General features: G+C 37.0%; 1 protein-coding gene across 2 annotated transcripts in view; it reads right to left on the bottom strand.

The window, feature by feature from the left end:
- Positions 1 to 20420, bottom strand: part of FANCD2 (FA complementation group D2) — a 35449-nt gene that overhangs the window by 9639 nt on the left and 5390 nt on the right. For both annotated transcript variants that reach the window (XM_053470168.1, XM_053470167.1), the window contains exons 4-29: positions 19993 to 20060; positions 17211 to 17314; positions 16733 to 16796; positions 16581 to 16633; positions 15202 to 15280; positions 14526 to 14650; positions 14226 to 14313; positions 13954 to 14058; positions 12773 to 12873; positions 12130 to 12238; positions 11166 to 11201; positions 10031 to 10171; positions 9722 to 9856; positions 8066 to 8197; positions 7501 to 7608; positions 6980 to 7089; positions 5878 to 5941; positions 5144 to 5263; positions 4980 to 5053; positions 4387 to 4527; positions 3855 to 3955; positions 2484 to 2599; positions 2276 to 2384; positions 2078 to 2179; positions 1300 to 1409; positions 997 to 1134 (exon numbers count right to left, since the gene is read on the bottom strand). In XM_053470168.1, the coding sequence (XP_053326143.1) occupies positions 997 to 1134; positions 1300 to 1409; positions 2078 to 2179; positions 2276 to 2384; positions 2484 to 2599; positions 3855 to 3955; positions 4387 to 4527; positions 4980 to 5053; positions 5144 to 5263; positions 5878 to 5941; positions 6980 to 7089; positions 7501 to 7608; positions 8066 to 8197; positions 9722 to 9856; positions 10031 to 10171; positions 11166 to 11201; positions 12130 to 12238; positions 12773 to 12873; positions 13954 to 14058; positions 14226 to 14313; positions 14526 to 14650; positions 15202 to 15280; positions 16581 to 16633; positions 16733 to 16796; positions 17211 to 17314; positions 19993 to 20060 (2633 nt within the window). The remainder of the gene's footprint in view (positions 1 to 996; positions 1135 to 1299; positions 1410 to 2077; positions 2180 to 2275; positions 2385 to 2483; positions 2600 to 3854; positions 3956 to 4386; positions 4528 to 4979; positions 5054 to 5143; positions 5264 to 5877; positions 5942 to 6979; positions 7090 to 7500; positions 7609 to 8065; positions 8198 to 9721; positions 9857 to 10030; positions 10172 to 11165; positions 11202 to 12129; positions 12239 to 12772; positions 12874 to 13953; positions 14059 to 14225; positions 14314 to 14525; positions 14651 to 15201; positions 15281 to 16580; positions 16634 to 16732; positions 16797 to 17210; positions 17315 to 19992; positions 20061 to 20420) is intronic.

The raw sequence follows: 20420 nt of genomic DNA, 5'->3' as shown, positions 1-20420 counted from the left end.
TAGTCCAGTGGAACCTCCCAAACATACAGTGAATATTCGTGTTAACATGTGTGTTAGCGACTGTATATTATTATTATTATTATCTTTTATTTATATAGCGGCAACAATTTACGCAGCGCTTAATACAATACATATATTCAAGGGGTATAATACTTTAGCGTGAGTGTGTGAATGTGTGTGTTAGCATGAGTATGTATAGTTGAGTTTGTTGGTGTGTGAATGCTGCACACTGCTTTGGGCCCCTCCGACTGCTTTAAACCTGCACACAGTACTAGCATATTTAGACGCAAACTAACATACCCAAACACAGACCACACTTTTCTTCTTTCCCCTACTGGTTAAACATATTGCTTCTCTCTTCTAACAACCCAACTGCAATCCACACCACAAATTCTTGTTGTCCTAACAAAAGCAATACCGCCAACCACACACACACCTGTTCATTGTCAACCGCACTACTCCCTTCTTGTGTGTAACCTCCTGGAACGAAGGCTCATTCTGCAACAAACTTTCCGCTGCTCATGACCTCTTTGATTCTGCCTCAACCTCCTCACCATCACTGAAATCTGTCCTTCATCTTCTAACACTACCTTTCCTTCTCAACTTTCTTTCCGTAATATTCACTTCAGCGGCGGTGTATCCTCATCTCCCCACTAATGCTTGCCATTAATTCCCTTCTCTTCCGACGTTCCCTCTATCCCTACTTGTGATTTAGCAGCCCCCTTGTCCTATGTTCCAATTTACTAATCACTTTGCGGTGTTATTCTCACCTTTTTCCTTCTATAAGATCACCACATTAATGGAACTTCAACATTTTAGTTTTTTGCTGCTGTGAGGCTGCATGGGACCAATAACTGTTCCTTCAAATCAAATTTCTATGAATAGCCCATAAGATTAATTACATGGACACTAAAACAATATTTTCAGGATTACCCTGTGTAAAGAAACTCATGGTCAGGAACTTCTTATGATGGGAGAAAAAAAAATATATGTTACCTTAGTGTGTAATTCACTGTCCAAAATAGAACGAGTAACGAGACCACACTGTAGAACAATGAAAACATCCAAATCTAGCTCCCGAAAAAATGCACGGTAGCTGTTTAGGCTGACAGTAAGCTTATTATCTTCCTTCTCCTGTAAATACAAAAATATAGGAAAGAAAATATGGCAAATATGTACTTTTCATGTAAAATACTTAACACAAAGAGAGTCTAATACACGGTTTTCACAATGAGAGCAATGTAACAACACCCACATTTTACCAAAGCTTATAGACAAAAAACTAGAACAAGGCTGTACCTTCTCAGGCTGACTCTTGTCTACCTCAGATGGCTCTGCGTCTTGATGTTCTTCTATCTGAGAACTGTCTGCAGACGAGTTCTTACTTTCAGCAGATTTTTTTTTTTTACCTTTGAAATAGAAATTTATGAGTCAAGAATGGAATCAGTAATGCTCGATGACCACAGTGTGAAGAGTACGGCAAAAACCAGAGAGAGCAAAATGGAAACAAACAAAAAACACATACTTAAAACATTAAATTAGTTAAAAAGAAATTATATATATTTTTTTTTTATCTAGAAATTATCTAGCTCTACCACTACAAGTAGAAAATCTTATTAAAAAAGCATGTACGTGAGGTATTTATGTTCTAAATATAAGTTGTGTTATTGCTCAGCAGTGGAACCTAAATTGAACAGCAAAATATGTGATTTTATTCCATGTTATACATTAGCACTAATGTTTTACGTATTTTTATGATTTCTAAGAAGGTCATGCATGGAGCGGATGAGAAGTGAAAAAAGGGGCGAGGAAAAGACCCACTGACTACAGGAGAGGTCAAACAACTCTCTCCCCCCCCCTCGTGAGTATCATTTATCTGAATTTTCTTTTTCTGAAGGAAAAAAAAATGTTTTTGGGTCATTTCGGATAATGGATTTTTCAGATAAGGGATACTAAACCTGTACATCAAAACCATCTCTAAAAGGGTTAAAATTAACAACATAAGAAAACGCTAAATTATTTAGGAACCGCAACAGTGGTCTTTACAGTATATTAAAAAAAGCGGGAAGAGACAAACCCTTTTTTGTCTTTTTTGCCGCCGTGGCTGGGGCAGGGGAAGGAACTGCCTCTTGTGATTCTGAGTCAAAGTTTGCCGGTGGAGGGATATACGCCGGAGTAGCTGAGGAAAGAGAAACTGGAAATCAGCAAAGGTGCACGTAAAATAAAGAAAACAGTAACTTCAGTAGTAAGCCTTCATAAATGTAAATGCTGTTACCTGACAGACATTTTTCCAGAACCTCCTGCAGCCTAGTGATATTCTGCAGACGTGTGAGGACCTTTCCTTTCATTTCCGCATTCTGCTGCTTGCAGAACGCATTTACAACCTGACGATGAATAAAAACAAAAAACCCTCAGTTTTATCTAACCTGAAAAAAAAAAACAAATACAAAGGATAATATTTATATGTTCATGCTCTCGCTTACCTCTCTGAACCAGTTAAGTGCAAAGAAGAGAAGCGAACAAAGGAACTCGCGCTCCGATTTGGAGATAGACTCTAACTTTTCTGTTACTTCCAGATCTGTCATATACAGAGGGCAGCCTGGGGGAAAGAATAAAATCAGATCAACCATCTTGGAGAAGGAACGTACTTTTATTATGTAACCAGGATGCTGTTAAGCAGTATATGAACTAATTCCATATTCACAAAAATGTCATCTTCTAAATTTGTGATCTGCTACCAAAACGGATGACACTGCTTTTGGTATTGTTCTTTACCAATATTATAAATAGTTGCTAGTTATGCTATTGGTCAACCCCTCAATGACTAAGGCTGTATTACATATTTCTACACTTAAAACTTTATTACTTTTCAACTGTAATTTCTCAGACTCTTATATATTTCACCTACCCCAATTATATCGTTTTTTCAAGTCAATTAAGGCTTTCCTTTGAAGTCCTACCCATAAATATAACTTTATTCAGCATGAAACAAACCTAAAGGGAAAAGCACATTCTGCCATTTTCACAATTTTCAACAATTATACCTAGCTAGTTCAAATGGAAACAAACCCAAAGTATATATTTTTTTACACTTAAGAACAGTATTTTTTACATTTCTGTTAAGCCTGTTTATCCCTTCACATCCTTATGATGAGTTAATTCGTAAAAAAAAAAAACATCTGTTTTTTTTAAAGCACACTTCGCAATGCTGCTTTGGTTTTTTGTGCATTTGCAGAAAAATACATTTGTGTTCAGCAACATTTCCAGAGTAGAGCTACGCTCCTCCTGGATAGGTTTCATTTCAGGGTAGACAGGGGGCCAAAACTGGGATTTCTGGTTGAATGAAATAGACCTCATGCACATGCAGAAATAACACTGGTAAGGGGCTTCAAACAGCCGTACATGGAGCAAAAATCAGATCACGTAGGGCGCAGTATGCTGAATCTTCTTCTAAGGTCAAAGGACTGTGTAAAGTTCCCAAGTCAGGAGGCAAGTTTTTACGTACCGTTTCTCACAGGGTTTTGATCATAACATGAGTTGCACCGTAAGGCAAATCATGATGTGTTTCTCAGATTTCTTGGGGGGGAAAAGTTGTTTTAGTTCCCCTTCAAAGTGTTTGCCAAAAGTAAATAAGTATTAAATATGATTGTGCTATGTATATAAAAAAATAACAAAAAACTCTGAAAAGTGCAATTTATCACCCTTTGGTATTATTATTATTATTAATATTAAAACAAAAAAGGGAGAAACAAACCCCAGAGATTTAGAGATATGAACAATGTTAACCTTATTTAGTTATAAATTAAGCAAGGTAAAAGTGGTGCAAATTAATACAATAGGTGTCTGGAAAGTACCTAACAAAGCATCAATTTCTTCCAAGTTGCCATCTTGCTCGTCCTCTATGCATAGTCGCAGAAGCCGGAAAAACGGAGACAAGCAGAGGGGAGACACATGTCTGAAGGGTGGAATTTAGGTAGAGAATTATTCATTTTGTACAACGGCTCATAAAAAATCCAACAATCAAGTGTTTACACAATATGATTTAACCATCTTCCCCACCGCTATGAGACTCTAATGCAGCTGTGTTTCTCGCTGTTCCTCACTGGGAATGGACATTTCGACTGAGAGGAATTCAATTATTTTATTTGGCTCAGAATTGGTGTACAGTAGACTTGTGCATTTGTACAATTCATACAAATGTCCAAAAATGAGGAAACAAGTTAGTTTCATGCAAAAACATTGTTGCACTTTGGCCAGTGTTCAACTGTATACACTAAGTACAAAACACACAACCTTTATACTTTGCATGGTGCATTCTCACTGTAATATATGTAAAATAATAATCTGAGCGATTCAAAGCGGTGCTGTAACGTGTGCCCTGCTCACCGTCCTACTTTGTTGGTTTCTTGCAGTGTACCGCTAGAGGCAATTTCCTTGGACAGAAGGGGTAGGAGGTTGATGACTATGCCACCTTGGCTTTCATCCTCATCAAGGCTATACATGGCTTTCACAGGGAACATATAATTGCTAGACATAAAAAAGAAAGAAAAAAACAACATGTTCTTAGACGGAACATTAATCTTAAAAAAATCCCCTGGAATATAAAAAAGAAATGTCTATTTTCTGAGAAGGTATTTGATTTTTTTGCAGACACGTTGGAAATCACATAATCCTACACAACTGAAAATATGGGTAAAGTGCATTTACTGAAGTGCTGGTTAGTCACAATAAGTATACTATAAGCAATAAATATTCTCTGAAATGGGCCAAGGTGATGTGAAAGCACATATCAAATATTTTGATTACCTACATGTAGGTCGGTTAGATGGATAAACTATGCGGAAAGTGAATCAGTGAAAGGTGCACTTTAGTCAAGCATCAGTTAAAATGCTTGCCAGTTACGATCTCCTTATAGTAGTAGTGCTAGAATGACGCCCATATATAAATCACTAATTCCACCAAAAAGTAAAAACAAATACCCCTCAGATGCCTGATCAAGATCCACCACAAAATCATCTTGAAAATCCTCAAGGACAGTTTTTCTTACAAGATCCTGCACAAGAAAAAGACAGACCAAAAAATTTAAATATAACAACAAATTGATGCAATCAAAAACAAAAAAAAAGAAAAAAAAAGTTGATACCATAACTTGTGGCTCCAGGTTTCTCTTTTGTACCAGGCTGGCCATTTCATCATAGTAAAGTGCAGAAGCTTCTGGTGTCTTCTCAATGCAGGTGCACACCAACTGGAGCAGGGCTGCAACCTAAAACAAACGATATAAAAGACAAATCTTCAGCTTAAACCGCTCAGGGCCCGAGGACCATCCATGCCGTCACCACATTTTACGCCTTGAAGAGGTGGGGATGGTATGGAACAACTGAGTAAAAGTCTACAGAGCAATCATCATTGTGTCATGATTCCTCTACTTTTGCTGGGTAGGGAAAAAAGAAATACAAGAAATTACTACCACAAACTTTGACAAAGGCTGGTGGTAGAATTAGGGCATGGAAAGTGTTACAATACCAGCATCTGAAATACACTGGTGTGTCTAGTTCTCAATATATGGTTTGACTAGATTTGGAAAAAAGGCATGTTATGCTATTGTTCTTACTGCCGTATAACTCACCAAAAGGAAAAAAAAACCATAAAAGCATTGAGAATTTCTACTTTTTTTGGAACATTTGATATGATCAAAATAATGATATCGAAAGAAAGCCTTTCTTGTCCTGAAAAAAATATATAAATCTGTGTGGGTACAGTAAGTGAGAAAGAAGAAAAACATCATGACAAAAATAGCCTCTGTCACAAAGGGCACAAAATGTAAAAAACAGCCTAGTCATTACGGGGTAAATACACCACTTGTTGCATACACCCCACCTGCTTGTAGCAGTCCGGGCCAAGAGGCTTATTTCCTGGGTCTTTGGCTCCTGACTTTGTTTTCCTTCAAAAAAAAATAAAAAAAAAAGTATCATACAAAATGCATTCATCAACCTTATGTGTTTGTATTGTTAATTTGCAAATACAAATATAATATAAAAATAAAAATATTTCTCCACCACAAGCTATGAAATTTTCAGAATTACCTAGATAGCATTGGGTCTAAACTTAAATGGTACCCCACCTCAAGGAATAGTCATTTTTCTACATTTATTCTTTTACCAGTTGTAGGGGGGATACAATTACACAATACTACCATGGCTGCCAATAAATATTTTTCTGTAAACACTGTCAGTGTAGACAGACAGAATGAATTGCAAGATAATGTGATATATTGCTAGCACTGGATAATAAAGAGTCTAAATTTTAGACTAACTCCGCTAATTTGTTAGCATATTGCAAAACTTTTAAAAAGGAATAGATGTCTTTGAAGATGACTAAGCTACTAAAAAAATAAACACATACAGAAGAAAATGGCTAGATAAGAGTCTGCTTGATATTCTTTATTTTTATAGAATATTTGTTATCTCATTATTATACACTGTTATTGACCAAACCATTTTCCTACTGCTCAGTAACCATCTCTTCTTCAGTATATCAAAAGTTAAATCTAAAGCCATTATTGTAGCTTTAATGCCTTAACTATTATTCTTCTAGTAATCCTTATCCTACAGACAGCACTTACACCTATAACCTTAGCTAGTGTTTAACAATCTTCCCACTTTTGGCTTTTCAGTCTGTTAGTTAGGTTTAAATTTGGACTGTTGTCTTGGATTTCATACTGGTCACCCTTTCTGCAAACAGCATGCATAGCTTAATCAGAAATCCAGCACACACTAGGCAAATACTTAATATGGAGTTATATCCCAACACCTACTTGGCAACAAGAATTAATGTATTCATCAAGTAATGGAGCACATTTAAGGCAATAGTATTTAAATGCTTTATCTCTTAGGAATGGTAGACTAAAATCCAACTCGCTATGTCATACAATTGCCCAAAAGATTCATTTAGTGGGTAAAAAAAAAGGGAAGTTACTGACCTATCCACGGCCATACTTCCCACCATCTGCACAGCACCAATGATTCCAATACGCTTGTATTTCAGTAGAGTGCTAGACAGCTGCTTCCTGATTACAATGTACATGTCATCCTGGGAAAGAACCGATGAAGCAGGACACATTAACCACATTGTTATTATTAATTTATGATCATAACCCTATTTATGTGTGGCTACATTTAACTATGTTAAAAAAAGCAATTCATAATTGTTTAGCAGCCTCCTCTATAATCATACATATTACCACAGGGACAGAGAAGAGAAAAACGTAAATTTGCACAGTACATACTTTGACATTAAGAAGAGAATCCTAGTACGATGAGCATTTTGGCTTTTAACTTTATCATTAATGGAAACTCAAAAACTCTGGTAGGATGTTCCCTTGTGTGAAGTTTTAAGGGATCAGTTCAGCTGGGTTCTTCTTTTAATATTTAATAACATCTATAAATGGAGACCTCCTGACCAACTCTTCAGTTGTTTTTCTTTTAAATAAACTATTCTTACCTGAATGTGACCACCTTCTTGGCCTTTGTTGAAGGCAAGCATGCTTAGAATTTGAAAGAGTTTGCGGATTTGCTGAGCATTTAGATTATCTAAATAATCTAGTATACCCTAAAAGAGAAAACTCACATTTGTTAGCAATAAATAAAAGATAAGCATCATTGTGCTTATAATGAAGAAAGCAACCTCATCTGACCTCAAACTCATGTTCAGAGATGAGATGTTGGAAACTGGGCAATAAATTTAGATGTAAGGAAGATATATGTCATATAAAAGTTTTACTTTACTGAGTGGGTAGTAGAAAAATGGAATAACATTCCATCAGAATTTGTAAAGGCTAGTATATTGAGAGAATTGAAACATGTCTTAGACATAAATCTTCACCTTGTCTTAGATTCAGAATAGAACTGGTTAAGGTCTGAGTCTTTACATCAAGACAAACTGGGCAGGCTACACAGTTTGTCTGAATGGTTCTCATCAGCCATCAAATGTTATGTTTCTAAATGATAAAGTACATATAGATGGACATATAGAACATTTAGTAGGTATACTATTTCAATGTACAAACCTTTATAAATACAGCATACTGAGTCAATGCAGTGGAGTGATTAGATACCAATTCGGTGAGCACGTTCAGCGACACATCCACTTCCCCAGCATAGCCGCTGCACACATGGGTAACAAGAGCCCCGACTACTTCCTGCGAAAAATAAAAAGGGAGGCATTTAAACACAATTTGCTGTGTTACAAAATCATGTTGCCAAGTAGTTTATTCCTAAAGCAAGGAACCACTGTCAATCGTCAAACTGTTCAGTCATTTGGATACTTTCCAGCCTAGTCTCTTTAGGCTTACATTTTCTAAATCCATATTACATTACATTTTATTTAATGGAGGGAATGAGACTGCATGGGTGAAGGTACTTGATTTAGAGAGGGTCATGTAAAGATGTCAATGGCATTGGAAACTTGAAGGCGGCGAGAACTGACTTCTATTAGGAGGATAAATCGAAAGATTCTGATCATGTGGGCTTTTACCAAGTGTTTTACGGTAGAACAAACAGGGGGGGGGTCTACCAGGGCAAGGTAGGAATTAAAGGGGACGAGTACAGCACAGGTAAAGTCCTGGATACACAAGTGGGTCGAAGAGATAACAGCTGACAACAGAAGCAAGACAGGCAGAGTTGTTGAGAGTTTCCATTTTATCCTTTAGGGTATGTAGAGGTGGAGGAACTGGCACAATGTAATGAAGGAAGATTTGGAAAGAGTGGACAACATCATAAATCTGGCAGTGGTGTGAAAGACAAAAGACAAGGGAGGAGGAAGGACAGTAAATAGAGAGTTGCAATGGTCCATATAAGATATAAAAAGTGAAAAGGAAAGCAGAATCAAGTGTAAAGTCAAAGCAGCAAAAGGTTGGTAAGTAGATCTAATTGGTGGATTTCTCATGAGTGACAGATATCAAGAATTGGGGATAGAGGAGAAAGGGGAATAACCTGAAACGTGGAAGACAGGACGAGGTCAGTAGAGGAGAAGAAAAAAATATTAGCATGTCCTGAACATAGAGGTAGTACGGGAATACAAAAGAACAGATTACATTTTCCAAGAGAGTGATGTGGATAGAAAAGAGTAGAGACCCAAAGGCCGAGTACTAAAGGGAGAGAGAGGTATGATTTGGGATAGGAGAGAGCAATACTTGGGCTGCCATAAAAGTTAATGGTTTGCGGGAAAAACAGGGCTTCCTGTATGTATGTATGTATGTATGATTATACTGTATATTATGACAACACATGGCCTCTAAACAAACCCTGTGAAGTAGCTGCAGAGTTTGGACCAGAAACTGTGCCTTCTATAGAGGTGTGTGCACCTCCGTGCGATGAACTAAAATACAGTTCACAGTATACCTAGTAACAAAGTGACTTACACACCGGTAACCCATAAACAGTTTAAGGATTTTAATTATGGAACAGGACTACATTTATTGATATACAAGAAAGAAAAAAAAAAAAGTAGAGTCTCAATAGGTGGAAGTTTTGGAAATTTGCTTAGCCTTTCGTGTACCCAATCTTCAAGATGGAATATACTGTCTACTAAAAAGAGAATTTAATTAATATTTAAAACAAAGCCATTTAAAAGCTTAAAATATTTAACATACTGAATTAGCCAAGTCATTTTCAACACACTTCTATTAAGTTATGTACCAATTACTGGACCTAAAAACAGTTACCTGTTGACAATAAGAATCAAAGGCAGAGAAAGCTCTTTTATACATAAAACTGCTAAAGGAGACCACATTTGGTTCTGCTGACCGTAGGAGTGTCTGAGCCAGGGACAGGATGGAAGGAAAGTATTCTCTCAAGACCTACAAAAACAAAACACACTTCATCAGTGGAATTATATTACTTGTAGTAATACAGTAATAACTATAGTCAACTGCTGAATCGCTATGAAAGCAAATTGGTCGTGCACGCTCATTGTAACACAAAAACTCATAGACCCGAGTAAAAAGAAGGTGAAATTAAATGCATGTATTTACCTGAGAGTGATTCCTGAAAGAGCTCTGTAGTAACTGGTCAGATATATAACCCAACCGTATTTTATTTCTCAGGACCCGTTCCACTTGCTTCTTGCTATTGTTTGTTGTGTACAGTATCAGCAAAACAATCAAATCTGTAACCTGTCAGACAAAATGCAATAAATCCCGTAATCTGTAACAACATCCACTGTAAAATAGCATAGTCTATGAGAAATCAAAACATAAAAAAAAAAAAAAAAAAAAACGTAAGACGACTATGTGGTCCTCCACAACATTAACAATGTGCGGTACTAGTGTACTTGGGGGTGAGTATTTTTTATTTCAGCAGGGGCATCTCATCTGTAAAGGAAACCTACATAAAATTCCCCACATTTTCTTAAATAACCCATATGAGCTTGTTGGACGTCCCATTCCAAAAACCATGGGCATTAATATGGCGTTGCCCTCCATAGTTGTGGCTATTATGTCCTCTATTTGAGGGTATTAGAGTCCATTCATCCACAATAGCATTTGTGAGGTCAGGCACTGATGTTGGACAAGAAGTTCAATCTAAAGGTGTTCGATGGGGTTGAGGTCAGGGCTCTTTGTAGGCCACTCAGCTTCCTTCACACAAAGCTTGTCAAACTGTCCTTATGGACCATGTTTTGTTGACAGGGGGCAGTCATACTGGAAAAGAGAAAGGGCCTTCCCCCAAATTGGTGCTACAAAGTATGAAGCATTCAAATCATCCTTGCAATCAGTAGCATTAACATAACTTTTCACTGGAACTAAAGGCCCAATCCCTGGAAAAACAGCCCCAGAACATTATCCATCCTCCACCAAACTTTACAGTTATCACATGCATTAAAAGGGACAGTTTAATGTCACCGACACCCACACTACTCTGAGTGATTTAACATGCATTCCTACAAAACTCAATAAAAAATAAAACAGCTGGCACAGAATCTTCCTTGCCCCCCCAACCTGAAATTGCTTGCCAGTAATTGGCTGTTTAAGCTGTCAATCAGTAGCAGGAAAGCAATTTAATCAATGGGAGTATGTGCCATCAGATTCCATTTCACTCTCCAAGCCCAAACACATTAATGCACTATGTTTACTGTTCCATTTTAAAGATCCCAACACACACAGACGTTACCTTGTGATCTGCTACGGTATTAACACTTTCTATGGCCTAGAAATAATCACAGAAATAATTACAAATTGTTTGTACAAAGGAAACACAACCATTTATGCTCAATCATCATCTGCTGTTTCTTGCCTTCGAAGTTAATTCTACCTTTGGATATTATAGGTCATAAAAATGTTGGTGCGCTAAGCTAGTCCCAGGCTCAAATAATACAAATGTATAATACGAGGCCTACCAAACAGGTGTAAGCATGCTGCAAAAACAGTGTATTGGCTGTACAATGTATACAGGTCATAGCATATGCCATTCAAACCGAGCAGCTGTTCATAACACCTTCCGACTGCTCCGGTACACTTTACTGTCACCAGACTTTCAACTGCATTTTAATGAGCTGCATCTAAGCTATTTCTGTCTTGCAAAATGCACTTCCCCGTTAGCTTTAAGTAATGGGTAGTTTGCTGACACTATATAAACGGATGTGTGACCTAAAACAAACATTATGCAAATCCCCAGAACATGCTGAGAGCATACTCATTGTTTGGTTCAGACACAGAAACTAATATAGCCACACGTTTATTGTCTTCTCTGTTGAATTTCTGTTTCCATCATATATTTGGATCTCAATCCAAAGTACATGCTCAACACCCAGTATGAAGCAGAAGGTGCACATTATCAAAGCGGTTCTATACAGATGATTGAATTGCCAAAAACATCAAAACCGAGAAAACAGACACTCTTCGTTCTGCTTTCTTACAAGCTTTAAATTGCTATTTTAATAATGTGTTTCATCTTATCTGAAATGCTTTAGGTTGACGTGCTAATCACTTTTGTCAAACGTCAGCTCCTCCTTGTTGCTTATGGACAGTTAGTGACATTTTCTAAACCTCTTATTTTTATACTAGCTCCCGATAACTTAATACATGTGTGCTTTAACCGTCACTAGTGTAACAGGGGACAGGTTAAGAGATCTTACCTTGATCCATGCTTCAGAAGTATGTTTTTGGAACCGGACCGCTGATTTCATGACATCCATGAGAAGAGAAACACAGTCCTTGCTGCTATTTGTTTGGTTCACTGTGGAACTATATAGCACAGCAAATTATTCTATTGAATCAGCCAGTTCTGAGTTGGCTATGTGTGTGTGTATGTTTATTGCCCTAAACATAACAGGAGCACAATGAGACATGCACCGGGTACTATCACTTGTGTCTTGAGTTAATACCCCAGCTGCAGTAAAAATTCTGAACCAGGTGTTTGGGCCAGGACAAATTTCTATGAATGTAGGAATCCAATGTATTCAAACTGTTATAGCTCGATGTAAAATAGTAGACAATCCAAAGGTTTTGGCATGCATAAAAGAGGTATTGATTCACGGGAGGAGGATATTATCTTGCCTCTTTACAGGTCAATGGTAAGACCTCACCTTGAATATGCGGTACAATTCTGGGCACTGGTCCTTAAAAGGGACATTATGGAATTAGAAAAAGTGCAAAGGAGGGCTACAAAATTAATGAGATAATTCAGAGACATTTAACCTGTTACTAATTGAACTGTGTAAAAATGTATTTATAAGAAAACAGATAAACGAGGTGAAGTAAGTTCTGCATTGGCTGTACCCAGTCAGAGTACTGTTCTTCGTTTTGATCTGCGAGGCTTGTATCTGGGTAAGCGAGACACATGTCTCCAGGTCCAAAGTCTGACGGAGCTCAGAAATAACCTAAGACAAAGAGTTCCTTCTAAGTATTTCACACTTGCAGAGTACATAAATCAGAAGAGTTCAAGTCAAAGGCCCGTGATGAACAGGTTAACTACCTCTTGCGGCCAGAATATCACAGCTAATGCCACAATTTGATAATATCATGTGGCACACATAGCAGAATTGCATTAACGTTATTGATCAGGAAACAGTATCAACAAACCTCTAAGGTATACAAATACATTTTAAAAAGAAAGGGAATGGATGCCCAACAAGCATGGTACACAGACACATCTGGTTGCAGCTTACCCAGGCAATACATATATTGCCTGGGTAAGGTCCTGAAGCAGCAAACCAGCCCCAGACCATCACACTACCAATTTTTTTTTGTTCTATATTTTACTAATTAGGTTGTGATTAGAAAGATGGGCTCCATTGACTTGCATGGTTTAATGCAGTACCTGAGTTCTCAGGAAGACCACCTTGGAAACTATTTTTTTTTTTAAAGGGCACTGCCCCAAGGGTGAAGCAAAATGTCTTGCAGTGGCGCTTGTAGATGGGTTTTGAGTGTCGCTGAATGTCTCTATATTTCCCATTTCAGCGACACCATTGTAGCTTAGGAGGCAATCGATTACCTAAGCTCTTTCAAATCAGGCTTCCACCGTCATACAGTGTATGACGGACATTGAGGGCCTGGGGAGAGGCCACACGGGACCCCTGCGGCTGAATGCCTCAACATCAATGCATTACAGCAACACCGCGTACGCTAAGAAAGCGAACACAGATAACTTTCTACACCTGCCAGATGCGTCATTGGTCGTTAAGGGGTTAAATTTGGTTAATTGGCTAATTTAGTAGCTAAGGAGGTAATTACTTTTTCACGTAGGACAGCATAGTGTTGGATAGCAACAGGTAGTGTCGGATAGTTTTTTCCTGCTATCCATGAAATCCTCTAAAAACTGCATTTTGGTGTTTACTCTGGTTTTTTTGTCTAATATTAAAATTTGTTTGAGGATCTGAAACTGATCTGATAAAACCGGGAAGGAGCAAATACTTTCTCACATCATTCTATACGTTCTAGTTTTAGTCTTGTCGGCTTACCTCCACTGCATCTGAAGGGGTTACCGAGTGAAGAATAAACTTGATTATAACGGGTAAATCTTCGAGTTCAACTGCAGACAGGGTGGACATGACAGACCGGCGCACCTGGAAAACGTTATGAAATAGTTACACATTACCTTCTGTTTAATCATTGTATCATTCAAATGTCTTTATCACTTGAATTTATTTGAATGCAAAAAAACAAAATAAATCTCCCTGCTTCAAAACCAGCCCAAAACAATTTTTGTTGTTTTACAAGTAGGGGTCCTTACTTCAATAAGAAGGCCTGCATTTAGATTTAGGCTCGAGAGGGCATCAAGAATTGGCACAGTAAGCTGGATGTTCTTTTGCAGCAAACAACTGAGGGGAAAAAAGAGTTAAAACATTCATTGTTATGATTATAGACGCAACTTAGATATAGATATGCCTCTCCCCTACTAAATATAAATTGGTAAAACTAATCTTAATTAATCCTATTGTTTTTAAACAAAAATATACATTAAACAACCCCTTTTCCAACAATTTAAAGATGCACTAAAGCAGTTTGGAAATAACGTCTGTGCAGCAATTACTTCAGTTCCTTGGCAATGTCGTTATGCTGGGAATCCTCCAAGATTTCAGGCAGACTAGTGATAATATCATGCTGGATATCAATAGGCGCCACAACAACCAGCTGCATAATTTTTGAAGAAAGATCCTAAAATAAATGTAAGACTTATTATTGCATTACAAATGAAAGACCCAAGCCAGCACTAATATTACTATCAAATCTACTGCCCCATACTGGCTTGATTAATGGGGATGCTGAATAAATATCTTAAATATTATTAATCCTAAAAATGGTGGTCAATCTCACGCTGATCTTTATTTCAAAAAGTACAGTAATACCGCAAGGAAGGGGAAAGGGCTCTGTGAGCAATAAAAACACAAACAAGGTGTGTAATTCCATTCTTGAGAAAAGCAATAGTACAGTGGATGGCACGCAGTGCTTAGCCTCTCATGATTGTTGAACTTGCTCCAGATCTCTTTGGAAATTAGAACCCAAGTTTACTGTAGTGTGTAACAGTAGATCTACAAATCATAATACACTAAGGCAAAAATGACACACATACTGATCATCAACATATGTATTTTATCATGCCTCCTCATATTTACCTTCGCTATTAATGCTTTATAGGCATTTTAGTTTAGGTTTACCTTAATTTTTACACAGGTTTTTATTTGCTGTACAAAACTCAAATACTGTACCTTGCAATTTACCACACGGTCCAGCCACTTAAATTGGTTGATGATAAGTCGAGGAATACTGATGCCATCACTGCCAACACTAAACAAAACAGAGATACAAGTGCTTTGCAATATCAGTATGCGATTAAACGTAAAGTGTAACTCATTCAGCATTGATATAAAAAACGAGCTAAGCCCGGTACACATTCAGAGAGGGCAACCCTCTTATACACCAAAAATATTACAGGCTTCATGCATGGCGAGGTGAGACAGACACTAATTTTGGCTTGGATATTTCTGGCCACAGCTACCTTTTACTCATTTAAGCTAAGGTTGGGTTCAGCAAAATTACAAATACATTCTGTGTGGCAACTATTTAACTAAGCCAGCATACTGGAAAAATGTGGAATCTCCAACATCTGTATTACTTTCTGTGGCTATATGAAGGAATACCTCAGCGTCCCAAGGAGTCCTCTTAACAACGAAGTACATGCATGCATTCATTAATATATTTACTTCCAGTTGGCTCAAGCACTGGCTCAGTGAATGTCGAAGGTCTGTTCAGCCAACCGTGTGGAAAGCAACCCCCATTGATTACAATGGAAGCACTTTCTACCCCCAATTGGCTGCTCGAAACAGCCAATGACTGGCAGAAAGAGTCATACCATTGAGCAGGATGGCAGGGCTGCAGTTTCTGTGTCAGGTAAGTGTTTTGTTTTGGTTAATATATATAAATTTAAGAAAAATGCACGCTGAAGTACTTTAGTATGCTATAGTGAGACTGCCAGGGACATAAACTGCACCTTTAAACCAACACAAATTATATACAAATACACACACATATATATATATATATATCGCTTATCTTACGGTGAAACTGCAGCTCCCCTTGCCCTCTGTGCCCTGATGTTGCACAACCAATCAGTGACAAGAAAACGTTTCGGGTCAGAGACAATGCTGGAGTTTACTGAATAAAAGTGTATCTCGTGCAGGAGATGTGTTTGACTGAACGCGTCTCCTGCGCGGCAGATAGCTGGTAGAAGGGGAAAGGGGCAAAAGCGCATAAAGATATTCAGCAGAATCTCCCTTGCATTTGTAAGGGGCAACACCTATCATACGCAGTGTCCCTCTAAAAGGTTTACAGAAGTTTTTAACACAGTAATCCTTACTTATACAAGGAACAGTTATTTCACACGCATTCTCAGTAAACATTGCATTTTTTTTTTTTTATTTTTTTTTTTTAAGATATGTTTCATCATTTCCACTTCAACAAAGAGAGTTTACGAAGGCACTATGGACGTATATTTGCCACGCAATGTCACAATGTATATTTACCAAACCTTGTACTTGCACGACTTAAGCACCAGGAAAACAGGCTATGTGGTTTAACATACACTCACCTTTCATATAGAAACTCAGGGAGCTTCTCAAACAGCAAGTTAATGACAGAGTCCTAAAAGAGAAGCCTATTAGTCTGGTTTCCATCAATAAACATTGTGCATTATTTTTGCACTTAAAACATTAGAAATAGTCTTATGTCAGACATGCAAACCTGTAAAAGTTCAGTTCCAAGCAGAAGCTTAATGAGGCTATCATGGAATGAGCTGTTCAAATGACTGGAAAAAAAATAGACAAATTATATAAGTTTAAATGTGTCAGTGAAAGAGAAATCACATTTTACTTTTGCTTTCTGTGTGTTCTGAGGATTAACACTGCAAACTGAAAGCATATGTAAAAACAAACAGTAAAGCTCAATTATATTTCATAAGGCACGCTCATATTCACATATAACAAATCAAACGATAAATCAAATTGTAAAACAAATGATTACAGCTAAAGACCAATTCTACTGAATATTGGTAGAATTGGGGCCAACAACAAATCAATAGAATGTTCTAGCTGATTGCATTTGAGAATTGCACCTTAAATTGCTCTTCATACATAACATACAAGATATCGGCTATTAAACATGGAAGTAACATGTAGGGTGCGGTATACAACACGTGATTTTGTATATAGTCGCCATTTACCTTGCATCCTCTGCTTGAAAAGTCCCACAGGGAAGAAGGCAATTCCTAAACAAGTCACGGTCTTCAATATGTGATTCTAAACTACTTACAAACTCCTGAATAACCTTAAGAGAGTAAGAAAAAATATGAATATAGCAACTACATAATTAAGAGCATGCACCAATGCTTGCTACTGCATTAGGCAGATAATACGATTCGGATATAATACATACTATAAGATAATATAAAGACAAGAAATACATTAGGTCTTTTATTATTCCCAAAAGGAAATATTAATATATGTGTACCTCAATTAAGGATAATGGCCCACATTTACTTGATTAACACTTGGGACATGTATACATTCATATTGTGTTTTCTAATCACAACATGTAAACTGTGGTAACATGTAAACTTTTAAAGATATCCCAAATAGTACATAGGCCCTGACTGGCCTGATGTCGAAACGAAGAGGCAAAAAATGCTCACCTCCCTTTAGGCCCCCAAATAACCCGACAAGCCCATGCATGGGTGGTATCCCTGTACTCAGGAGATATTGCTGAACACATCTTGTGGTGTTTGGCTGTGAACTATGCCAGGAAATTCATACCTGAAGTACAATGTGTGCAAAGAAAACCACAAAAAAACGACAACCACAGCTGGCGGTAAAAGATGTCCCAAATGGGACATGGGGTCAGGATTGTCAGATTTGAAAAATGGTTTTGAAATAGCAAAACGCTACTTGTACTTACTGCCCTATAATGTGGGGGGGGAATGAAAACTTAGGACACATATTGAAATCTATTTAGCATGTTTTTTTTCTTTTGCTTTTGTAGATGAGTAAGACATGATATGATCAACAGAATGGCATCTAAAGGAAGCCCTTCTTGTCCTGAAAATAATTCAATATATAACTTGCGTGGGTACACTAAATGGGAAAGGAGGAAATTACAGCTATTATTTGCAAGAGATCCACTATGTGGTCAAGGATAAACACCAGATGTTTTATATTAATTTTATTAAAACTATTCCTTAGACCAGAGCGTCCCTTAGCGGTAAATAATAGAAATAAACGTGTGGGAATATGCTATGAAGTTCCTAATTATTTAAGTAAAATCCATAATCCTGATTGGAGAATTTCAATCAACAGCCGATGATGGTAATGAGCGCTGTCTTGAAAGGTCTGTTTAGAGAAAGGTGTTCCAGTATTATTTGTTTCGTATTTACCATATTCTCTGGCCAATAGGAATTTTAGGGTAATTGCCTAATTGTAAAAAGTTATGTTCCGTTCCACTTCCAGGGACCTGTTGGACCACAGCAACAAGAGGTGGCTAATAGAACAGGGTTTTATTATTCTGAATAAAGGTGGATTTTGCCTTCTTCAACAAATAATTGTATCCCTTCTTTGGGAAATAGTATTTTTCATTATTACATATGACTGTAGCTACGAGACGAAAACATGATGTAGGTGTATTTTTACCTGTGTAATTTTAAGTCTGACATTATTTGCGTCCATTGTTTTTACTACAATAGCAACAGACTAGTACCGCAAGATATACTGATTCTTTTGGTTACCATTCTACTTATTGCCTTTTATTTTTTTGTTGCCTAGTAGACTATGCTATTTCTCTATGGTGATATTCTTAGAAATCTGAGATGTTTATGCGATGTGTCATGTGTCACCTGTCACATTATTGTATGTGTTAAAGGCATAAGCCAATATTTCATAACTGACAACCGTTTGAAAATACACTATTTTATGTCATGATATATTTTGACAGGTTTCGAAGCGAAATTTTCTGCTGTATCTTTTGCTCTGGGCAGATCATATAGATATTTTGTAGATTGTGTTTTCACAATAAATATCTTAATTGAATTTCATGGTGGTATAATATGTAATTTAGAATTATACATTTTGGTGTGATCTAAAAGAATTTAGGATCATGGATAAAACACAATATATATCTTTAGATTAATAATTGGGGCTTTGGTTCTACGATAATATTGTATATTTGATAAAATATTGTATTGAGTACACTTGTTCAACCTATAATGCCTACTCAATTCTAGCCACCAACCAGGCTAACCAAACTCTAATACACTAAAATATATATAATTATTTTCCTCCTCCCTAAAACCCTCTACGCCCCTACTCCTCTGTTGCCTATAAATATTCACCAAACTGACCTAACACCATAAAAACTAAAATATGTATATAATTTGTATAAGCACGCAAGGGATGTAAGTGTTCAATAAATTTGCAGCTAACACACAATGCTCTCTCACCTCCAGATCACAAAGATGGAGGAGAGAGACAGAACATACGCAGTAACAGTCATGCGATCACATGGCTGTGCTGCAGGATCATCGGTTCCTTGTAAAGAAGAACGGGCCAGATTGTATCGGACGTACAAGTACATTCATGAGAGCATCGGCTGATGCCTTTTCTGGACACATAAGTCTGAAGGGACATAAGGGACTGAAGGAGTTTAATTTCATACATCATTTGGTGTGATTTAATAATGTCATTTAGTAACTTGTCAGTTTATATTGGTTTCTTTTAGATTTATACTTTGAGATTAAATATCATATGGTGGATCAGATCAGTGAAAATACTTAGTTTTATGTATACAACAATGGCCCCGTATAAATTTATGACAGAGAAATGACCTTGAAACTAAATGTCCATGTGTTTGTTATCGTAGTATATAATGGAAATGCGGAATGTTTGTTTTGGTCTTGGCTATCAAGGTAAACAGTTCACTGTGATGGTTCATCATTACCATTTAAATGTTATACCTACATCTGGGTACCTCGGATGCTTCCTCAATGATTGCTGAAGTTTCTTTTGGAACACAGCTTGATCAACCGCTGCAAAAAGATGTATAAATAAAAACTGACAATTCTAAATACATTCTTTATGAACTAAACGCGATAAACTTTAAAATATAAAAAGCGAATAGAAAGAGAAAAAAATACAGCTTTTATTCAAACCAAGTAAAAAACTATATTATTATTAACTATAACTATATATATTAATAAGGAAAACTAATGATGCGGTCATAGAAAATTCAATATAGGGACTGTTCCCTCCTTCTACTTTGTGCTAGTCAAAGTGCTTGTAATAAGAATCAATACATACGGCTGAACCAACCCTATTTATCTCTAAATAAGAATCTCTCACAAGTATCACTGGTCTCATTAGTATACTGATAAAGATAAGCAGAATCC

The sequence above is a fragment of the Spea bombifrons genome, chromosome 6 (assembly GCF_027358695.1).
Source record: "Spea bombifrons isolate aSpeBom1 chromosome 6, aSpeBom1.2.pri, whole genome shotgun sequence".
Classification (NCBI taxonomy): Eukaryota; Metazoa; Chordata; class Amphibia; order Anura; family Pelobatidae; genus Spea; species Spea bombifrons.
Note: the sequence above shows the minus strand (reverse complement) of the source record. Positions and strands in the feature narration are given on the sequence as shown.